This window comes from Lepisma saccharinum, chromosome 24 (assembly GCF_977018435.1).
Source record: "Lepisma saccharinum chromosome 24, izLepSacc3.1, whole genome shotgun sequence".
NCBI classification, from domain to species: domain Eukaryota; kingdom Metazoa; phylum Arthropoda; class Insecta; order Zygentoma; family Lepismatidae; genus Lepisma; species Lepisma saccharinum.
Window position 1 is genome coordinate 55,445,005 of NC_139252.1, and position 23,970 is coordinate 55,468,974.

Sequence of the window (23,970 nt, forward strand, 5' to 3'; positions counted from 1 at the left end):
TAATTGAACGTTAATAATATAAACAGAAATGCACATTTTTCCAGGCTTATCTCGTGTTGCATGTTTATCAAGCAATCTAACGATTTCAACCAAAGATTTCTCTTGTCGAAGCATTGCAAGCTTTAGGGGTTTTCTCAAGGACTTTATTCGCACATAACAACGCAAAAGAATATTCGAATTACGTTTGTCTCTGGATTATACGGTATGACCGGAATCCATTGTATTATTCTGCTGTGGATAGTTAATTTACGTTCTGTAGCTTTTGGTGTTCGCGCAGGATTGTATTAGCCAATAGGAGGAAGCGGAAAACCACAACAAACAACCCAACGAAATAGCACCAGGCACAGTGCGCAGTTAGCAATCTTGCGTTCCAACACGTTGATCTGTTTTTGATCTATTAGCACGAAGAGCTAATAGATCTTGCAATACAACGTCCCGAGAACATTTGAGTGTCAAATAGTGTATTTTTCTCGCTATCACGGCTTAGGCTGAAAGTAAAAATACAAGAAGGCTGCAGGTTGGTACTCCTGCAAAATATAGAAGTAGGTCAATGGCTAATGGTGGGGGCGTAGGAAAATTACCTAATGTTTTGGTTGTACTAGCTCAAGTAATCCAGTAAACACTACTTTTATGCGAAATATATAATCATGTTTATAATTTGTTGTGTATGTATTGTGCAAGTTCTTTTAGAATTGTCATGTCTTATTTTTTCAGTGTCTGAAAATAACTAGCTTTTTTGTCGGTTTCTTAGCAGACGAAACAAAACAAGGAGACTCGGTCCGGTGCGTTCTGCAAAGGCGAGTGACCTCCACGAATTTGTTGTCCTGCTGACCTTGGAAAGATAGTGAAAGCCAAGGCAAGGAAGGAAAATATTTTTCTAGTGTCTGTTTAGCCATGACACAATTCTTCTTAATCATATACTCAACTGACATAGCGTATGGTAAGTTACTTTACGTATTTCCGTAATATTTAATAAGCTAAAGACGATGAACCAGTGATGTAAACATACGTAGATTCCAATTTGCGGAAGTAGCCTTGGCATTTTTTTTCTATTTCATAACATGCCGGTACATCGGAATAATATCGTATACATTTCGTGTAAACACTAGGTTGAACGTATGTGTCAGCTTTAACCGGCAAACTGTTGCACCCGTTTAAATACTAACATTATTAAATCGAAGTAATTTTCCCAATAGAAATCTTTTCGCGCATTGGAAAATAACAAGCCCAAGGCATATTGCCAGTGTCACCTGTTTGAGCGCCAAAACATCAATGCTTCTGAAGTTTTTTTTTTATTTTTAATAACAAACTTAGGTAGAATAAACACTGATACAGTATTTAAAACACATATCAATGTTGTTTAGTAGCATGGAAATTGAATTTCCAATCAAACGTTTCAAGGAAAGGAGAAATAGTAATTATGTTGCAACATATTTTCAGTTACAGATGATTCTGCTTTCTCTGAATGATAGCGACAACGATTCACATTAGCATCTAATTGACATTGCACGCTAGGACTGCGTTATAATTGATACGGTGTACCACAATATACATAACACGAATTTGCACAATGAAACTAATGAAATGAAGTTAAGTTGATACAATTGTTATGTGTAAGATGTTTCATACCCTTGAAGTGCAAGGTCATGGATTCAAACCCTGTCTGAGGCACTACTGTAGTTGACCTTTATGTAGGTGGTGTTCGAACATTTGTCTAGGGTAACCACAGTGTTTAATTACTCTTGCTGGTAAGTACAATGACTGTACATCAAACCATGAATTATACGTTCTATGTTCTATCACTGTGCTTTATTTAACAACTGTTTTCTTATACATAAAGAATAAGGTGAAATGAAGGAATACATGTCCAATATATATTTTTTGGCTCTTTCTGATACTTTCTTGAAGAATTGCTGGGTACCCTTGACCCACTGGAGAATAAAATATTTTGCATGGTTTATGAAGATATTGTTTGTTGTTCATGAACGTTTTCAGTTCATTTTAGCTCTCGGAAATGTGTTTTTGTGAAGTAAAGTATGTCTGTTACCTTAGCGTATTACTTTACCGTGTAGCAGAACAGCCTGAAGGCTTCACGCAAGTGAATATTGCACCCAAAACGTCTTTCCACAACAGCAACTATAATTTTACGTAGTTAGGTTAGGATTATTAGGTTTGGTACTGATAGTTATTTTTGACGTGTTCTTTTGCTATTTTAGTGTGCATACAAACAGTTTTTACTAACAAGAATATACTCTGAAATTGCAGGTTTTAACTTAGCAACAAAATTTATTTCAAGATGCAGAAACAATAATAACAGATATTTATTCATGAAATGTGACCAGCTTTCATCCAATTCCTCATAAAAAAAAAACACATTTGAAGAGCGTAACTCTTTTAACACTCCTAACTTAGCAAAAAGTAAAATTACTATCAGCACTTAAACTCTCATTGCTTCACTATAACAATTCCAGAAGTAAAAAACAACTCATATTAAACACAAGCTTCATTAACAATGCAAATATTCCACTATGTTTTTACAGGTGTTCATATTGTTACCAGCACTGTACAGAATATTTCAAGAGTTGTGAAACAACTGTAGAAGTAACTGTTCATAATGTTACTTCTTTTGCAGAAAAGTAACTGTTAGAGCTACTTTTAGAAGTAACTATTTACAGTTAGAATTCCTAAAAAAAACTTACTTCCAAACACTAATTTTTCTACATGTTTGTGTACAGTCATGAAAAAAAAATCCCCGATAGAGCATTTATACCAGCAGGCTTATGGGGGAAATATTTCTCTCCATGACTGTACATACTTCACGTGTTTTGGCTAAAAAATCTGCCCTCCTGTGTCTTTCACATTCAATCAAAGGTAACACTTTACTATACTGGAGATGGATTTCTTCAAATTTACAGGAGAAAGTACTTCCGCAAATCATTTTCTGTAGGGTTGTTGATGTTCGGGAATGTAGTTTTGATCCATTTTAATGCGAATGCATGTGGTTTTCTATGAAAATCTATTTCCGACGCACTATTGCTGCTGCCGCCATTTGCTTTCTGCACGTCATCGAGAAAAACCGATGTTGTCCGTATATGCTAAATTGAATGAAAGGAGTGCTAATGGAACCTAACCTAGTAGGCATACCTCGATGGTTCGTGGGGCTGTCGTGAATTTTTGGGCTAACGTCAATGGTTTTTGGGGCTAGCCCCAAATATTATGTGCATATACGTAAGTACGACTGCATATTTAGTGAGTATAACAACTAGTAAAGTAATTACAGAATATCTCTATATTGTTAATTCTTACCTTAATTTTTTTTTAAACCGAGGTATTTTTCATTAGAAATTCATTATTTCACCTAAAGAAATGTTCTGCAATGCAGAATAGTACGTTCGCAATGTAAAAAATTGCTAAATAAATCATTGATAGGTGTCTCCGGTATAGTAAAGTAGTACCAAATCAAATGTAGTGATGCATATGATTGAAACAAAGTAAATGCTCTTATAGATACAATTCAGTATTTTTGCTTAAGATTTCTTTCATTTTCAGGGGCAGTGGCCAATTTGTCCAAGATTAATTTCAGGTATTGTTCCACGAGAGAAGTGTGAGCACCCGTGAAGAGATTGTATACTGGTTTTCTTTGAGATAAAGCTGTGTGTTTGGGAAATGGTTGGATTTGGAACAAGTTTTGCCTTGTAAGAATCAACTTTGGCTGTTGCATCAAGAGATGGATGAACAAGATATCGAGGATTTGGTTTTGGAGCCTATAGTGCTTGAGGACGTGGAGAGGCACCCTAGCTCAGCTGCTAGAAGGTAAACATCTTAAATTTATAGTTCTTTTCTTTCATGATTCAGTAATTGGAGGTGTTATTCAGAGAAATTCAGTACTGGAGCCATGGTGGTTATTCGGTAGGGCATCTGACTACCACGTGGAAGACCTGGGTTCAATCCCCAGTGTGGGTCGTCTCAAATGAGAACTTTTCTGACAATGCTCTTGCATGAAATGGCTCTGACTCACCCAGCTCTTAATCCATGTGGTAAAAGTAGCTGCAGCATGATACTGATCACATCACCTGCACTACGGCCAATGCCAATATTTTTGAGCAGCTAGAGAACTACATTTTTCCATTCTGACTATATCTTTGCGCTGCGCCTGGCAACTTTGCAGGTCGAACACTTACTTCTGTTTACACCTTTGTCTTTTTAGAATTGAAGATGCAACCCATGGCTTCAAAAATTTAATATTTTGTAGTGTTCGGGGAGTGTTTCCTATATTGCACACACACACAACGTTTTCCCCTCTCAAATTTACCCCCTCCCCACTGGAAATTCTTCAAATACCACACATGTCTTTTGTTACTAATTTATCCACAAAGCAGACTTTATTTACACAACAGCAACTGATTTAATATGATGAAACTCAAGCACAAAAAAACACCTTCTCAGAGCCGTGACACAATATCTTTGTAAAACTTGCCTCCTAATGGACAAATGTGTAACTACAGAACACTACCTTTGCAAAAGAAAACGCTGAGATTGCCTCCATCAATTGGTGCGGATATATAAATGCCAAATGTTTCCTGACCTGCTCAGAAAAAAAAAAATATATTGAAACCCTGACAACCATGGGCCCCCTGGCAAATGAAAGTCAACCAAAAATTATGTATTTCACACATATAATTTCAATTTAGCCACAATAATGTGTGTTAATTATTGCATTAACACCATAAATTCAAATTTAAGCAATGTTTTTTTTTTAGGGAACTACACTCTATTGGGGGAAAATGTGACTTGTTGGCCCCCCTTGAAAAAAAAATACCTTCCTTGGCCCTCCTTGGAAAAAATCCTGCAGACGTCCATGCTTACAACCATTTTGAATAACCCTGTATGTGTTATTTTCTAAATGCATGCAGTCACGGACACTTCTGGGCTGTAGCGATTTCAATGAAAGTCAATGGGATTGTTACAACCCAGAAGTGTCCGTGACTGTACATAATGATTATTATTAAGAATTAATTGCTCTATTACAACTTTACTCTAATGACTAAAAATTTCCATTTCATCATTCTAAAACAATGCAAGAAGTAAGGAATATCCTCCCAGCGTACGCATTCCCTGCCAATGATTTTCTGTTAATGTTTAAAGAGAAGATTAAAAAATATTTTTGCATCTGTGCTGATTCTCTAATGTTCTGAACTAATATTTATCTGTCATTTGAAGATAGTGAAGTCAAATAACTACTACTTGTCGGGCATGAAAACCATGGTGACTGCACCTATTGATGGCTAGTTGCAGACCGAGGACCACATCAGCATTCCTCTTCCTACAATTGACCATTTAGCAAAGGGAGTTGTTTGTTCTGAACAGGGAGATATCATACGTGTTGGAACTTTAGCGTTAAATCACTCAGAAATACAATCTTGAAATGCCGTTAAGAGCATAATTTCTCAGATTCTGGCATTAGTCCAAAGGCTAATTGGTACAGTTTTCATATTATGTAGTGAAATCCACATTTTACATTCCCTGGGTTTACATCTTCCTGCATTAAACATTCAGTCTTCATCATTCCAAAACATCAAAATGTTATATGGTCATTCCATGTCAAATCAACCACTGTCTGAATCTTGACATCTCGGAAATTGATAATTTTTTGTGCAGTGGTAGTACCAGTAATGTTGACGAAAACTGCCAAATTTCAGATTTTTTCAGCTCTCAGTTTTTGAGTTATTGATTTTTCATCAAAAAAATAAATAATCCGAAAATTTGAGTACATTTTGAAATCTGTAGATCAAAAACTATTTGACCTAGAGAGCTCAAATTGGCGTCATTCTCTTCTGCTTTTAATGAGCTTTAATTTGAAATGCAACATGACTGTGCAACTTGAATTTTTTAATTTTTTTAATAAAAATATATGAAGACATCAATTGACTGTGTGCAAAATTTCATAATTGGACGGCAATGGGTTCCTATGGAAATTAGTTTTTCTGTATTGTAATGTGTGCGAAATTTGCTATATTCCTTAACTTTCATGTTAAAACCACAACTAGATGCTGAGTGGTTGATGTTGAAGTCTTCATATTTTATAATTTTTAGACTACAAATAACATGAAAATACCTAAAATTTATCACTTTTAATATCAGATAAGCAAATTGAAAAATGTACGAGGGGAAGTCAATTAAATAACAGGAATTTTATTGTGAACTTCATGGAGATTTATGCACAATGAAAATTTGTGTTTCGACACTCAAAAAGGTTCCTTAGCAACATGCCATAAAGGTGTCGTGACCATCAAGCGTTATGTGCCTGCGCAGTAGCTCTTACAACATGGCCGCTACACTGTTGACGTGCACCGTAGAAGAGCAACCAAGTGTTATTCTTTTTTGTGTTCAGAGGGAGTGAAACCTTATGAATTCTACAGCAGAATGAAGGTTCAGTACGGAGACAATTGTTTAAGTCAGGAAGACTTCAACATCAACCACTCAGCATCTAGTTTTGGTTTTAACTTGGAAGTCAAGAAATTTAGCAAATTTCACACACATTACAATACAAAAATAAATTAATTTCCATAGGAACCCATTGCTGTCCCATTATGAAATTTTGCACATAAATAGTCAATTGTTGTCTTCAAAACATATATTTTTACGAAAATAATTAAAAATCGTGTTTTTGAGATTTTGAAAAAAAAGTTTTTTTAAAAGAATTACAAAATTCACAGTCATGTTGCATTTCAAATTAAAGCTCATTAAAAGCGTAAGAGAATGACACCAATTTGAGCTCTCTAGGTCAAATAGTTTTTTAACTACAGCTGTATAAAAATTTCAAAATTTGGCAGTTCTTGTCCTCTTGATAGGTACAATGTATAAACAAAAAAATCTGAATCCTAAAGGGTCGAAAATAATTTTTATTGTTTGATTTGACATGGAATGACCCTATAAGATTTTCCCGGATTTTACATTGTCCTGCATTTTAAGTTCTTTCACTGTGGTCCTCTGAAAAACATAAAATCGAAGTTTTACTGTATTATGTTGTAAATACTTGAATTTATGATGATAAAGTCCACTTTATGCACAGAGAGGCTAATCAGGAATGGACCTACAGTTTTTTAAAATGGGAATCCAAACCACTGTTCAATCTGGGACCCCTTGATCACAAGGCGATGATGTTACTTGACGAAATCTGGTAATTGTTTTCAGTCAATCTTTATTATTTTGCTTGTTTCATTGCAGCAATTCTTTGGACGAGGATGTGGAGGACAAAAAGACCAACAACCCCCATGTGTTTTTCTCTGCCGCTATGGGCAAGGCCCACAGTCGCCGGTCAACCATAGAGGAAAATCGTCATCAGAAGACTGTCCTTGCGTGGAAACATGCTGTGATGAAGGTAAGGCTGGGAGAAAGTGTTACAGCAGTCAGCTCACGAGGGGATATGGCATGGAGGGAAGGATCAGTTCATTTGCAGATTTTAGGGGTAGTAGAAAGTCTTCCGCTTCAGTGTCCCTTTGGAAGTTCATAGGAGTTCATTTGCGTCATTCACACAGAGCGTGTGTCTGCGGCAACAAGTTGCTGGTTTCAGTGTGCAGAATACTTTTTGTATTGCTTATCCTGTGCATTATTTTGACTGTATTTCAAAGAATTTCAAAAATAATATACGGCAACGACTTTAGGGTTACCAGATGACAAACTTTAAAAAAGAGGACATTTTTAGATTGCAAAAAAGTTGTTACCGTTCAAGGAAGATGCAGCACTTCGAACACACATTTTGTGCTAGTTAGTGTTTTGGTAAGCTTATAGCCGCGGTAGCTGCGGTGGCTCAGTCGGTAACGCGTCTGACTACAATGCTCAAGGTCCCGGGTTCGATCCCCGCCCGGTTCAAATCCGGGAACTTTTCTAACGGTGGAAGCGGCCCCGGCGCCTACCCAGCGTCGAATAACATGGGTACCTGGGGGAAACCCTGGGGGGTAAAGTCGGTCAGGGGCGTGATGCTGATCACATCACCCCCACTCACGACCGGATCAAGAAAGTGTGGGGCGTTACCCCCACACCCCCTATACGCCTTCATGGCATGGTGCTATGCACAGGGGAACACTTTACCTTTTTATAGCTTACACGCCCCTTTCAAATAATTTTATTCCGTTTCCGTATAAATAATATAGGCAAATCTCTGAATATTGTAATATTTATTCACTATCCCGTAATATTACACGGTTGTGAAACTTGGTCTCTTACTTTAAAAGAATATAAATTAACATTTTGCTTCGGAGTTGTTTCGTCCAGGCCTAAAGTCAGGAAACCATTTTTCTAAGGTGTCACTAAAAACACATTTGCATTTTGTCATGGTTCAGATCGCTCATTGACAGAACTTCACTTCTCCACTGTCATGTAACAACTAAGAGTACGGCAGTTAAAAATTAATGTTTATTTCTGATGTTATGAAATTCAAATCAAAGGAAACCGCTGCGTATCGCATTATTGTTAGAAACTTGCTGCTCACCACGAGCTGCGGTAGAGGTCAGAAATACTTTAAAATCAAAACCTCACGCGTCACGGCGGTGACAACAGAAGAGACGCAAAGGTCCAACAATTTTTCTTTGTTGGAAGAATAGTTTCTTATCTTTGCGCTTGCAACTGAGTATGTTGTATTTTCTTACTTTGAAATTGAAGATGGAAACAATATTAACCATTATTTACAATAGTTTTTCTTGTATGTATGCATTGCTTGCATTGTAGAATTAATTTCCTGTAGTTTACAAAAAAAAAAAAATACCTGAAATAAAAATAAAACAGACTGCTTCTTTTCACAGTTAAGTTGCTATATTACAACAGTGTAACATTGACAACATCCATTATATAACGGATTACTTTTGTTTAAAAAATTATTAACCATTGTTATAACTGTATCTTTAGTCAAAATGAAAATAAATGTCTGATGAAGGGAGCGTGTGTTCTCCTGAAACGTCACAAAGAAAAATTGTTTTCTTATGCTTGTAATAACCGTAAACTACAGGAAAATAACATTATTTACAAATAACATTTTGTTACTAATCTTGAAGTTAAGCAGTTGTCTATACCCCCAAAAAGTGGATATTTCCAAATTTTCCTAAAAACCCACCCGGAGCATTTTTAGAACCTGAAAAACAGGATTTGTTTCGGTACAAGAGGACGTCTGATAACCCTAAATGACTTGCATCGCTGTGCTGGTTACAACAGACCCACATGTTTTTCTCACTGAGGGTGCTCTCCCTCAACCCTAATAGTGGAGTCGCCTGTCGCTACGTCACTTCAGTCGGGGATGATCTTCTGAGCGGTCAGCTGTACATGAAACTTCTTTTCTTGTATGTTAGAGCCCACACGTAACCTAATGGTTAGCACACTCATCTTTGGTGCAAGTAGTCCTGGGTTCAATTCCTGGTGGAAGCTCTAAAATTTCTGTGTTGACCCAGTCTTATGAGGAGGAGAAAAGAAGCTTTTCAAATAGTTCCCAATGATTCATTTTTGTTCCTCATGAAATATTTGTCATTTAGGATTGGATGAATACACTACCAGAAATGTTTTTGTATCAGAACATACATATCAAGCACGCTAGGCGTGATATACAAATATTACATGTCACATTGCTTCGTTAAAACGCAAATGCAACCTGGGATAAAGAAATAAGAAACTATTTACAATTTTTCGATATCAGGCTTCAGCCATCTTATTTTTTAGTAGTCGTGATAATTTTTCACCTCATTCTTTATTGATATTTTTTCTTTCCAGAATCGAATACAAGTTGACATAAATCCTACAAAGTTTTATATTAACAAATTTGAATAGTTTTTTTACAATATTGTCTGATTTTAACTTATTACTGAATAATTTGAAATAAAATAGTTTTAAAAAAATCACTGCTCTGTTGGGATATGGTTTGCTAAGGTGAACAATAGATGGCTCTGGACTTATGATTATTTTTCTAACATTTTTCTTTATTATTTCTGAATGTTTTATTGTGGTGGTAATGAGTTAATATCTTGATCTTTTTTACAGAATTTAGAATTTTATTTGAAATTGAGAAGATAAACCACATGTAGGAAGATAACAAAGTTTAATTTCAAATTGCCATAAAGAAAAATGTATGTAATTTCCTTTTATAGAAGTAATAAGAAAGCTAAATTTTCTTGCCAAATGGCTCCCATATCAATATCATTTGCATGATATTGATATAATACCTAATGCATTACAGGCTAGATTGCTTGGAGATCCATGGGAGAGGTTCCATTTGGATGAGTACCCCACCGAGAAGGCCAAGAGGTACCGCTACAGTGCCCTTCGCAAAAGCTGGGTTGTGGACGACGTGGTTCTCAAGATGGAGCCCCAACCTTTCAGTCACGGGGCAATGCGGGAGTGTTACAGGCTGTGAGTTTTACCTCTACTTTTAACAATACTCTATTCATTTTTCTAATCTTACTTTGTCCCATGTTGATTATTTCTCCTTTTCATTATTTTATGTCGCTTGTCTACCTTTCTAGGTTAATTGCAACAACAGTGATTTCTAATGCATAATCATTTTCTTGTATATTTAGGATTCTTAAGAGTAAAAACATGGGTACCTGGGGGAAACCCTGGGGGGTAAAGGCGGTCAGGGGCGTGATGCTGATCACATCACCCCCACTCACGACCGGATCAAGAAAGTGTGGGGCGTTACCCCCACACCCCCTATACGCCTTCATGGCGTGGTGCTAAGCACAGGGGAACACTTTACCTTTTTTTAAGAGTAAAAATATAAAAAATCAAATAAACTAAATTAAATTAGATTTTTCATTCTGCGTGCTTGAGTATTATAAAGGTACTTTGTACATAACTCAGTTCTGCGTAATTCTGTTTTATACGTAAATTACTGTAGGTCCCGGCAAAATATAATTTAAAAAAGTGTTCATTAAACCTTATTGGTATGTGGTGCGTTTACATGTAATTCAGTATTATACGTACTAATTTTCATAAAGTACAGTTGACTTGTATGTAATCAAGGTACAAAAGTATACTTTTCTCATGGTTACAAGAACACAAGTCTATTTTCAAATACGAAACAAGATTTGAGGGCATTGTCGCTGTCGGTCTCGAGTTGCGAGTAAGACTAGTGCGGCATGGCAGTGCGACAGAGAAGGCAAGGAGAGTCGGCATGAAATCAGTGCAGAAAGATTTGCTGCAGTTCAGAACATCACACACATTTTCTTTTGTATGTAATGGCGATACGAAAGTACACACGTTAAAAATATGCCAATAGCTGACGTTTGCCATGTTCCATTATAAAAACAGAACTGCGGTTCCTTCAGTGAACCTTTTCAGTTGTTACTGGTCGGCTATGGAAAACAGGAAGAGAAAATGTTACACGCTTGACCAGAAAGTAAAATTTACGTGGGAAGTGGACCCTAATCTACATAATACTTAAGAATAACTTGTAGATTCATTAATTTACCACTTATGGCAAAAATAGCCTGTATTATGTATATCTTAATAGATACAATTACAGTATTTTTAATAATGATATGGTATCTAAATGTGATTTACATAGATATACATCACAAAGAGAAAGATAAGTTTATTATGGGACGTTCTCTTGCGAGTTTAGAGATATGGTGGTGACCCTTTCAGTTCTCTTCATGTAGTATATACCCCTGGCATGCATTGTTATAGACTAACAAGGCTCTGGTGCCTGGACTCGCATCCCATATAATCATCTGTGGAGGTTGTGTTATTTCTCTTGTAGTCTACTGTTGTTAGAAGCATAAAAGCACAGTTTGTTTTGTTGTGACATTTCAGGGGAACACACACTCTCTTCATCATACATTTATTTTTAGTTTGGTTAAAGATTCAGTTGAAACAATGGTTACAAATCTTTAAAAACTAATCAGTTATAGAATGGATCTTGTCAGGGTTACATTGTTGGATCTAGCAACTTATTTGCGAAACAAGCAGTCTCTTTTATTATTATTTAAGATGAAAATTTTTGTCACATTTTTAAAAAAATATATAAATCCCAAATATCATCAGGCAATTCAAAATCACCATTGCTCTCACAGATATTCTTGATGTTTTCAGTTACATAGAATTTTAAAGAAAACTCCATAGTGGGTCAATGTTAACATTTTCATTATTCAATTTATTCCAGTGTTCTTCCACAATGAACGAAGCTTCCCAGACATTCAAATGTATATTTCCCGCCACTCTTTTCAAAACCCTTCTCTTTTTAATCATATGCTTCTCCTCGATGATGTGAGCTGACAAACCCGTTCATGCATTTAAATTTGTAATTTCCAAATCATGTTCGTGCCATCTTATTGCCATTTTCCTTGCTGTTTGTCCTACATAATCCTTTGTACATGAACAACTTATATATTATATATTCCTGTGCTTTCCATATCTGGTACAGATTTTCTCATTTTGTGTTCATTAAATGTGCATTCCAAACTCATTGGTGATCTAAAAACAATTTTGAACTTAAATCTTTTAAAAAAATTTGCAATTTCATGAAAGAATCCCTTGTAGCCCAGTCAATGAAGGACAAAAAAAGGCCAATGTCCGGACTAATTCCGTAAAAGCTGAATTTTGGTCAGTTGTTAGTAGTAGTGCAAAATTCCAAAAGTCTTAATCCTCATGATTAATCATTAGATGGGCTACAAGAAAGATTCTGTTTAGTTTTTTGATAATGTTGGTGGTTTTGCCGTAATTTAAACAAAAATCTTCAAAAAGTGATTTTTTTCTAGTACTTTCTGAAGTTTTTGCCTTGTAACCCTTAAACAAATTAAATGACAAAAAATTGTTTGGAATAAAAGTTGTAGGCTAATTTATAAGCTTTAAAACGATATCAGTTTTAATATATTTTAAATGGAGAACAGCGCCAAAAGAGTGTGTCTTTATCAGAGTCCGGCAGTAAGTCCAGAATCATTGATTATTCGATAAAAGCATGAGACTTGGTAGAATCAATTGTTATATCACTTAAGACATGTTCAGTCAAGTAGCCAATCACCATCTGCATGCTGATAGCCGTCATCTTGAAAAGAGTATGCCATATTGGATATTTTTGATTTGATATATCTTGGGAACTGTGGCACCTGTCAACTTCAGAATTTTTCAGAAATGCTCCAAATAGTGTAAACTTTCATAATATATCAATAAATATATTTTTGAAAAATACAATATGTAATTGCTGGAAATGATTCCAGATACTGGGTTTCCCATTGATAACCCATTACTTTCTTGATAAATTTTACCATCAAATATGAAGAAATGTAATTTGCAGACACAGTAAACCATAGCATGCACCATTTCCCACGCTTGTACCAGGTTAATCTTCATTTCAATAAGCCATCTATGTAATGCATTTGTTGCACCTACTATTGGGACACTAGGATATAAATTTTCAACATGAAATATTGTAATACGAGGGTGAATCAAATATGAACGAGCCTTGTGCGGAAAAAAATATTTATTGAAGGAAACAGAGACATTGCCACATCCTATTTTTCTACATAGTCTCCGCCCTTAGTGATACAGTTTTCCCAACGTTGTGGTAGGTTCTTGATGCCGTTCTCGTAGAATGAAGCTGGGTGGGTAGCCAACCAGTTGCACACAAAGGTTTCCACCTGATCATTGGTTGCAAATCGCTCGCCCCCAAGTGCTTCTCTGAGGGGTCCGAACAGGTGAAAATCACATGGTGAAAGGTCTGGGCTGTATGGTGGATGCGGAAGCAGTTCCCAGTGCATTTCCACCAGTTTCTGCCACGTAACACCTGCTGTATGGGGTCTGGCATTGTCGTGGAGGATCAAGACCTGGCGGATGGGACAGCCTCGTCGTTTGCATCGATACTGCACCTTAACTTGATCCAGGAGGCTGCAGTAGTAGGGTGCGTTGATGGTCCGACGTTCGTGTAAGAAATCCACCAGTAGGATTCCCCTCCAGTCCCAAAACACCGTGGCCAACACCTTCCCCGCAGACAACCGAACTTTGGCCTTCACGGGGTTTCCTTCGCCTTTCCTCCTCCACTCCATGCTGGCACGCTTGAATGCTGGGGTGTAATGATACACCCATGTCTCGTCACAGGTAACGATGCAATGCAAAAATGCTTACCCTTCCACGTCAAAACGAGTGTGAAGCTGGCGAGCAATGCGAACTCCGTCATCTTTTTGAGCAACATTCAGCAGCTTGGGAACCCACCAAGCTGTGATTTTGCGGAAGCCCAAGTGCTTTGTGATGATTTATTGGACACTTCCAAAGCTCACACCAAGTTCTGCCGTAATTTGCTTCACAGTGACTCGGCGATCCTGTTCGACAAGCTCACGAGCACGAGCCATGTTGTCATTTGCAACACGTTCACGGCGTTGCTGGAATTCCTTACACCACACCTTCACTCTTGCCCACGAGAGGGTACCATTCCCAAACTGGGCCTGCAGTCTCCGGTAAATTTCGGCCGGTTTGACATTTTCCTGGGTGAGGAACTTGTTGATTATGCGTTGCGCAACAGACACAGGCACACTCGGGTCACTCATCGTGACAGCTACTAAACGAAGCATGCGACACGCCGGCTGCTCTGGTTCCTGACTCACGACAGCCCCACCTACCAGCTGCACATGCGCAATCACACCCTGCTACCCATTCCGACGCTTAGCCAATCAAGGCTCGTTCATATTTGATTCATCCTCGTACAATACTCATTATTCCAAACATTTTTTTTAGTATCTGTTTCACTTCACATACATTTTTAACACGAAATTCAGTTTGTTGTTTAATTAAAGCAAGTCTTTGAACTAAATATTTGGATAGTTTGTAAGCAGCATGTGTGAAAGTTGCAATGATGGGTCGTATTGGGGTTCCCTGTTTGTGAATTTTTGGAAGTCCAAAAGCAAGCGGAAGGGATGGATTTTTGAGGTTGTGTTGTATTGTGATTGTTCGTTCATCAATTTCATCTTATTACAATTCATTCTCATCTTCGTGCTTAAGCCAAAAGTGGCGAATCTTGCAAATTGACCAAGGGACTAGTGGAAAATATACTGATGACCAGGAATAAGTCGCCAGGAAGAAAAAAATGGTTAACATAAGTTAAGGACAATTTTTAACACTTATTCATTTTTTTGTTAATTCCAGGGGAGAATTGTGAAATAAACGATTGTTTTATTTTGGCTTGGGAAAGTAATATGAAATATCACATGATTGAATTGATATGCTGTGTGCTTTCTTCACAGGAAGAAGTTGAGTAATTTCACCCATTCTGAAGACTGGAGAAGGGATAGCAACAATTACGTAGCCAAGCGATACATGCAGCCTGTGGAGAGGGAGGTGTATTTTCAGGATGTCCAGCTACAGATGGATGCCAAGCTATGGGGGGAAGAATACAATCGTCACAATCCTCCCAAGAAGGTAAGGAGGTTCTCTTCATAGGCTAGTCAATATTCAGATCAGATCTTCACTATTTCTACCAAGCAGGGTGGATAAAAATCATAATTTTTATTTTAAAAAAAAATCATTTTTGATATTATTTTTGATTTGAAATAGATTTTTTCTTAAAAAACACACTTAAAACTGCTTGCATGGTTGAACTATGCATATAGATATATGTTTTTTTCATAGACATGCCTTTTCTAGTAAACGGCCCTGGAAATGTTTGATGAGTGCGTAATTTCAGTAACTTTTCTTCCAATGAAAATAAAACATTCTTACAGTACTCTATAATTATAACTTTAAATATTTTTATAGTCTTTGTAGCTGAATTTGGCAATTTATTTAATGATAGTTTTCAAAATATCTACTGCCATGTTTATTTACAGTTTAATGATAATGACACCATTTACGGTTTAGCATGATTAGTATTTTGTATATTTTTCTACACAAAATGGTTGCTATTTTTGCCCATGAAAATTATTGACTTTTTTTTAAAGAGAAATTTACATGTGTTTACAGTTTATATATTACATTTTCTTTCATATGAGCTTCACCTCATAAGTACATACAGTGCATTCCCCGACATTCGCTATGAGACTTGGCGGCAAGCGGCCCGGCGTAAGTGCTTGTTTTTCCCAGTGAATGGGGTCCGCGACAGTCACACGCTACAGTATGTTTTTTCGCTCTCCCTGCCTTCGCTCTCTTTCCCTTTCTGTTGACGTTGCAGACTGACACCAGTATGGGGGTTATTCCTGAGTAAACAAAAAAAATGATCGATCAGACAAATCGATTATTGATGGCGGGGAAAGAACTTCCGGTTTGGCGAATTTTCCAATGTAAACAAGTGGAATACGGATCGTCACCGAGCTTCTTTTCTTATAAAAGATCGGAAACAAAATGAATCACTTGCAATTTTTGAGTGATGTAGAGAAACAAAGGTACATAGATTGGCAATTTCCCGGATCGTTTGGATGCAGATATAAGGGACAATACTAATATTTTCCAATGCAATGTTGATCTTCTACCATCAGTTTCGGTTTTGAAAAGACTTCTCCAGGTTGAAATGAAGCTTACATTAATTATAAACATTGAAATACTTCGATCATAACAGTAAAGGAAATAATAGTAATTGCTAAGGTTAAATTATTGTTATACACTAATACCTAATTAAATACATTTTATTCGAATTTAATTATTATATTATTATTGTTGTTTGTTAATTATTATTATGCTATTCGATCCCGAGTGAATATCCAGCACAACTATTTTCCATTAATACTTTTACATTTCATAGTTACTATACTGAAATAAACACATATTGTAGTTTGTTATTAACTTTTGCTAGTGTCGTTCAAGAAATGACTTCAGAAGTTAGAAAAAATACTCACAAAGTTTATATTGTGTGACCTCATCTAAAATTATAATTTTTTGAATTCTGAAAACTCTGGAACCATTTGTTCTTTGAATTAAATGGTAGAATATAAAAAAAATACCTGGTTCCTGTATTTTTCACTTATTTTTTCAATCTAATGCATATTTTACATTGATTACTCTGTTTGAACGAATAATAACCAAGTTAACTTTATTTCTGTTATTAACATTAAAAATAACAAACTTCCTGCTTTTTTGCATCATGAAATGAAGAATGCCAATTTGCAGAGGGGGGAGAAGGAGTCGACTGACTTACAGACACCCATGGAGAGAGCACCTATCAACAACCGAAAGGCAAATGCATTATAATATGATTATAAATAGTTCCAACTTTTAAATTTAATCAACACACGTGCGTTAGACAATTATATTTTTCGAAACATGTAAAATATTTTCATTTGATTTGATGAAGTGCCGACTGCAGAGCCTACTCCCACGTGTTTGTGTCCAATCTTTTTGCCTTACTGCCTAAATCCACTGATCTTTCAATATCGGGTCTGTCTGAAAACGATGCATAGATACCAGAGAACAATTGTTTGTTCCCTATCTCATGTTGAAACCAAATGCCACACAAATATTGTCGCCTTTTCCGAAGACACTGCCTTTACACCATTGAATTCAATGTTATTCATTTTAAACCGGAAGTGCAGTCCCCTCCAGCACGAAGGAAGCACAGAAATATAAACATCCGGTGAATAGTGCCCATAATCCTCTCTCTCGGAAGTTGTGTTGTGTTGTGTCGTGTCTGTGTGTTGAATATTGTGGCTTAATATGGCACCACAAAAGTTTACATTACAACAAAGGATTTATCTTGTCGAGTGTTACTTCGGAAAGAGGAATTGTGGAGAAGTGAAACGATGTTTTGCAACGAAATTTCCTGGTGTTCCCGTTCCACATTGGACCACTATATTAAACCTCGTAAAAAAGTTTAGAGTAACAGGGTCAGTTCTGAATAAAAGTAGAAAGAAAAACCCAAGTGTAATTACTGAGGAAAAACTATGAGATAGAACTAAAGTTAGAACAGTCTCCTCAGAAATCTATCCGCCGCCTCTCACAAGAAACGGGTGTTTCAAAAACCACAGCATTTAGAGCCTCTAAAATTCTTAATTTTAAGCCCTACAGAGTGACAATAGTGCATGAATTACAGCCTAGAGATAATGCGAGTTGTGTGAATTTTTGTAACTAGGTTTTACAAAGTGTTGTCGATAGCGTTGTGGATTCTAAATTTATTATTTTCACAGATGAAGCATGGCCATGTTATAACGCAAAACAGAAAATCCTCATCTCATTCATGAAACTCCTTTACATGATGAGAATGTTGGCGTATGGTGCACTATAACTGCACATAGGATTATAGGCCCTATATTTTTTTTACGATACGATCAATGGTGACAGATACAGAACACAAATACTCACCCCATTTTTTGAACGGTTAACCGGTATTGAGTGTCAAGAGTGCTTATTTCCAGCAGGATTCAGCAACTGCCCATACAGCAGACGAAACATTGAATTTGATAAAGGAAATTTTCGAGGATTTGATAAAGGAAATTTTCGAGGACAGGATTGTTAGTAGAGGATTATGGCCCTCTAGGTCCCCCGATTTGTCAGCCTTCGATTTTTATTTATGGGGAAATCTAAAAAATAAAGTATACAAAGACAATCCGCACACCATCCATGAGTTAAAAGTGAGTTGTACGAGAAATCGGGAGAATTACAGTAGATGAACTTGCACGTGTAAATGCAAATTTCTTTCGGAGATGCCAGAAATGTGTTGCAGCAGAGGGACATCATTTTCAACACCTGTAGTCAAGGTTAGTACACTATATGAAAACTGTAATTTTAATAGCCGACTCTACCTACTGTCGCTGACCCCGTTCTCTGGGAAAGACATGTTCTGACCCCGGCCCGTTTGCCGCCGAGTCTCGTAGCGAATGGCGGGGAATGCTCTGTATATTTTGTTTCCTTTCTTTTCCATTCTTAGAACCTAATAAATACCATTAAATGATTACAACATTAATTTCCTAAAAAAAAAATTATTGATATTTACAAAATGCTTATGTACATTATTGTATAAATTATGTTTTTAAAGTGATTTAAATCAACCTGTTTTAAATGAATCCACCTTGCTACCAAGTATTGTCTTGTAAAGACAAAAGCTTTCCATTTTTAAAAATTATCAGCTGTTGAGGCTTGGTATCATGGTTGTACTTCCATTGCATTCAAGATTTTATGTGATTGTTTTCAATTCGGGTGATATAAATTCCAAGAGATTCCAATTCCAATTATTTTCTTGTAGTTTACGGTTATTTACGTTACCCCCACACCCCCTATACGCCTTCATGGCATGGTGCTAAGCACAGGGGAACACTTTACCTTTTACCTTTTTTACGGTTATTTGAAATGAAAATAAATCTCTGATGAAAGGAGCGTGTGTTCTCCTGAAACGTCACAAATAAAAACTGTTTTCTTATGCTTGTAATAACTGTAAACTACAGGAAAATAATTCTACAATGCAAGCAATGCATACATACAAGAAAAACTATTATCCAAGAGAGCTGTTGATGCTATAGCAACGGCAGTCCAAATTGCCCCGTTTGTGTAAAGATCTATTGCGTTCATGTGAATGTTTTTTGTCATGGCTGTTTTCATCTCCCTCTTACTATGAAGTAGCAACCAAAGGCGTCAGGTTCGAATCCTGGCATGAGTCATCTGATTAATAAAGTTTAATTTGATTCTGTCTATATTGTGGGTGCAGGGGGTGGAAATTTCTAGCCAAAAAAGAGTAAATCCTTTACATTAGAATTTTTTTCCCCCTCGGAAAGTATCAACAGGAAGTGTGCTATTGTTGCCAAGAAAATGGGACACACATCAGTCAAAATGCAGGTCCCATTTCCAATCCTCAATGTCCCGGTGTTCTCTACGTGGACTGGATGAAGTTCAAACAAATTTTGAAGAAAAACCACCATTTGTCTTATTTTTCTTCTACTTGATAAATTATTATTATTTTTTAACTATAGACTTGCAGCGTAATCTGTAACAGAAGAAACTAGCTAAAATTTGTTACGCTATCATTTGTAGGTAGATTAAAATTATGCAAAGTTTTAAATAAAAAATATAACTTTCCATTAGAGACGCACTTGGCATTGTGACTTACATTGGGTGTGGTGTTTAAGGGTTAAAGTGGGATCCAACAAATGTCACTTTACTCTAAATGTTTTTAAAAATTATGGTAAATTGACAATACCAAAGAATTCTGTATTTTTTGTACATGTTGCAGTATTGACAATGTTTATTTTTTTCTCATCACCTCCATAGGTAGACATCTTCCAGGTGGCTGTATTGGAATTTGCCGAGAGAGAAGGACATCCTCTGTTCCACATCGAGCATTTCATCGAAGGACACTACGTCAAGTACAACTCCAATTCAGGCTACGTACAGGATGACAACCTTCGTCTTACTCCTCACGCATTTAGTCATTTTACATTTGAAAGGTGAGCTTGCAATTTTGTTGAGGGCATTGCTAATGTTTCCACAACACTTTATTATTATTATTATTATTATTATTATAACCAGTGGTGCAACAGGCCGTGAGGGCAGGGCTTCCTACCTACTGACTGCTGACCTTACTCCCAGCTGTCGAGGTGTGACATCATGCAACCAGTTACGGGGTGATGTGTGGTCAGCACGATGAACCCCCAGTCCATCATTGTAGGTTTTTGTGACTGGGTTTATGCTACTCATTCCCAGCTCCCCAATTACTTCACAATGATGGGTGGCCACCGTTCCCATACTGTATCATGCCGAAGGCATGACTCGAATCCGAGACACCGGGCACCATAGTCCGATAATCTAATCATTTCATAAAAAGGGCCCGAGCTTCTTTCAAGCAAATGCCACTTGCGATCTTCAGCAAATGTAAAAATCCGCTGATGCGAATTCTTCCGGAATCGCAGGAAAGATACTGCAAACACAGCTTTACACTGAAAGCACAGTTATTGAGAGACGTGGTCTCTCAATGGCAGAAGTTCGAATTTCGTTTAAATAGCTTGGGAGAATATTTCTTCAAACAGTCGGTATCTGAAATCTATCGCGTGCGCAGTCGGTGCATCGGAATTATACAAGTTGTTGAACTAAGAAAGTTATGGTGCAAATAGTTGTTGCCTCGGACTTAAAGTTGGATTACCGAATGTTACAAAAGGAGTTACAGCGAGGAGTAGTACAGTATCGGAAAGGAGCTTCATTTCAGGAGAGTTCATCAGAGTTTCATCAACGAACCAGCGAGTTGATCGTCACTTCGAGATCTACAGGTAACGAACGTTCCTAAAATCCTTGTCTATCATTCTCTCAGACCCCTGCCAGACCATCAAGTCAAGTGTTTAAATTTAATCGTGAGTGTAGTTCTTATTTCACGGGGCTCACCCCCTTGCTTGGTTAAGTGTAGACGTAGCTCTTTAGAGTTATACCCCCTCTTACGATACACCTCTCGCAGCCAATTAACTTCGAATATCAGGCTTCACATAGCCTATCAACGATCCCTTAATCTGAAACAATCGGGTGTTTGTACGATACACAGGTCGAAATCTTGGGAGAAAAGTTGTTACACTTACTCGAGGAAACACGAGACACGTCCCGTAGCCAGAGCCCAATGCATATCGCCTTGAACTTCGTGGACACTGTGTGGGATTGTTAATGTTTCTTCATATACATTAATGTTGAATGTAATGTGCAAACTGCTTTTTCTTTGTGAAGCTTTATTGTGATGACTCCAACATATCTGGTTTAGACAAGGTAAATTAACAGCCAAACTCTGTTCTTAGACAGGGTTACTTTTCAATTTAGGCAAACTTTCACTACCTGTAATGCCATTATAAATGCCTTTTACTATTTTTTAATAATAGTTTACTCTTACAGGAAATTTTAAGGAATGTACGGTCACGGACACTTCTGTGTTGTAATGACCCCATTGAAAGCAAACGGTAACTTTACAATCCAGAAATGTCTGTGACTGTACTTGTATTTTAGTTCTTTAGCATCCCATTTTGACAACTTTTGGCTAAAAGTGCCAATGTGAATGAGTGCTTATTCAATTTATGAAAGAACGCCCAGGCCAGGCTTTAAACCTGGGAATTTTGGTGATGAGATCAAAGCAACCACAAATTTCGAACACTGATATGAGGTGATACCATCCAATCTGTTTGCAAAATTTGCTGAAAGCATTTCCAACCATATATTAATTTCTGCCTAAAATAATTAAGCCCGAATTGTAACTTAATTTGTGTATGATCAAAGTATATGCATCTTCTTTTAATGGTATTTTTTTCTGTTTCAGGTCTGGTCATGAGTTGATTGTGGTGGACATCCAAGGTGTGGGCGATTTATACACAGATCCTCAGATACACACATGCACAGGTAAGTTTGACATTGCGTAAAGAAATTTACTTGAATTTTGTCTTGCCATTTAAGTTGATTAAAATCTGAGTTGAATTCCTTAAATGAAAGACTTCACGATAGAGGCATATATTTTTGGTAAATGATGCAAAATTTTTGTACAAGAACCGAATCAATTTCGGGTTCAAGAGCCGTAAATGAAATATTTTTTTTTTTTGTTATAGTGGTGAAAAGGCTGTATATAAAATGACATTTTGGTTTTAAAAATGTGAATATAATCCCAAATTTAATTTGAAAACTGCACTTAGTAGACAAAATAAACATATCCCTTCTGATAGCACATTTATGTCGTTACCAGAATATTAAATATATTCATGCATAAAGCGATACATTTTTGCTTCTCAAATATTTACAGCGGAATTGATCAGTTTTCCATGAATTGCATAACTCACAGGATAATTCTGACTTCAGAAAGTGTCGTGTTGGTAAATAAACTTTAAATTTCGTATTTGAGTCTATTTCGCATTTTGAAGTTCATTTTGCATCATTTTGTGACAAAACAGGGTAGGAAAATGCACCTCACACCTTTCGGAAACATGAAAAATTAACATTACTAAGTGTTAATAACATTTTATGCTTTCGTCAAAAACGAAATATATGCGTGCCTCCACTCCACGGTATTGGTATTGGTTAGAATACTGAATACACCATCACTGGCAAGGAGAAATTTGTTCACCTGGTGGCTTTCCCAATGGCGAAGTGGTAATATTGACACCTTATAATCAAGGGGTCCCAGGTTTGATACCCGGTGGAGGCACATAATGGTTCGGATCCCACTTTAAACTGTAGGTCCATTTCCGATTAGCCTTACTGTGCATAAAGTGGAGTTAAACACAGAATCAATCATTGTTCACCTGAAGACAAGAGAAAAGGTGTGGTCTCTCGACATGTAGTGTTACAATAAGTATAGGTGAAAATACTAAGACAATGCATAATGCTCAAGTAATTTCGTATGCTAATAATCCAATAGGATCAAGTATAAAAAGAGAAAACTGTGCCTAATTTTATTATAATCAATGTCGCAATTTTCACAGCCCATGTTGCACTTGAAAGGCAGTGTTTTTCATCTTTTTTCTCTGATCAAATTAAGTCGCAGCAAGCATTCCATTAATGTAATTTCAGTACAAAATCTCCTTCACCTTAGAAGAGATGAATATGTTCTTTTGTAATTATTATATAAATCAAGTTCACATGCCCCCTAATGAGTCCCTCAGGACACCCCACTGTTTTCAACCTGTAAGTTGTGCTGCTCATATTTTTAAACATAGTAAATTAGAATGCAAATTTGTCATCGAAATCTTTTTTTAGCATCAGAATTTAGAAAATTTATAGTAATTCACTTTTGTAGTGATGTTAGGGTAGCTACACAGAAGTAATGAGATTTCTTCCTGATTAGGTGATGAGTATGGAGATGGCAACCTTGGAACCCGTGGGATGGCTCTCTTCTTCCACACGCACGTCTGCAACAAGATATGCAGGAGCCTTGGGCTCTCTCAGTTCGATCTAGCCGATTCTGAACTAGCAGACGTGAAGAAGATCAAAATGGCTCAGGTAATTACAGACAATGAAAAAGCACACGGCATATATTACAATGGATTCCCGGTGTTCATATTTTTCCAGGGCCTGACTCTGTTCAGGGTACTCAGAATGTACAATGTTCATTATTGCACTAATACCGGG

The 23,970-nt window shown here is 36.8% G+C and overlaps 1 protein-coding gene across 2 annotated transcripts in view; it reads left to right on the forward strand.

The window, feature by feature from the left end:
• Positions 1–313: 313 nt before the first annotated feature.
• Positions 314–23,970, forward strand: part of LOC145977926 (eukaryotic elongation factor 2 kinase-like) — a 46,300-nt gene continuing 22,643 nt past the window's right edge. The window contains exons 1-9 of one of the 2 annotated variants that reach the window (XM_083110248.1): positions 314–517; positions 752–940; positions 3,550–3,813; positions 7,228–7,381; positions 10,220–10,392; positions 15,216–15,390; positions 20,158–20,333; positions 22,172–22,251; positions 23,687–23,841. In XM_083110248.1, coding sequence (XP_082966374.1) covers positions 3,728–3,813; positions 7,228–7,381; positions 10,220–10,392; positions 15,216–15,390; positions 20,158–20,333; positions 22,172–22,251; positions 23,687–23,841 — 999 coding nt within the window. In that variant the 5' untranslated portion in view covers positions 314–517; positions 752–940; positions 3,550–3,727. The remainder of the gene's footprint in view (positions 518–751; positions 941–3,549; positions 3,814–7,227; positions 7,382–10,219; positions 10,393–15,215; positions 15,391–20,157; positions 20,334–22,171; positions 22,252–23,686; positions 23,842–23,970) is intronic. The other variant, XM_083110247.1, reaches the window with a different exon arrangement.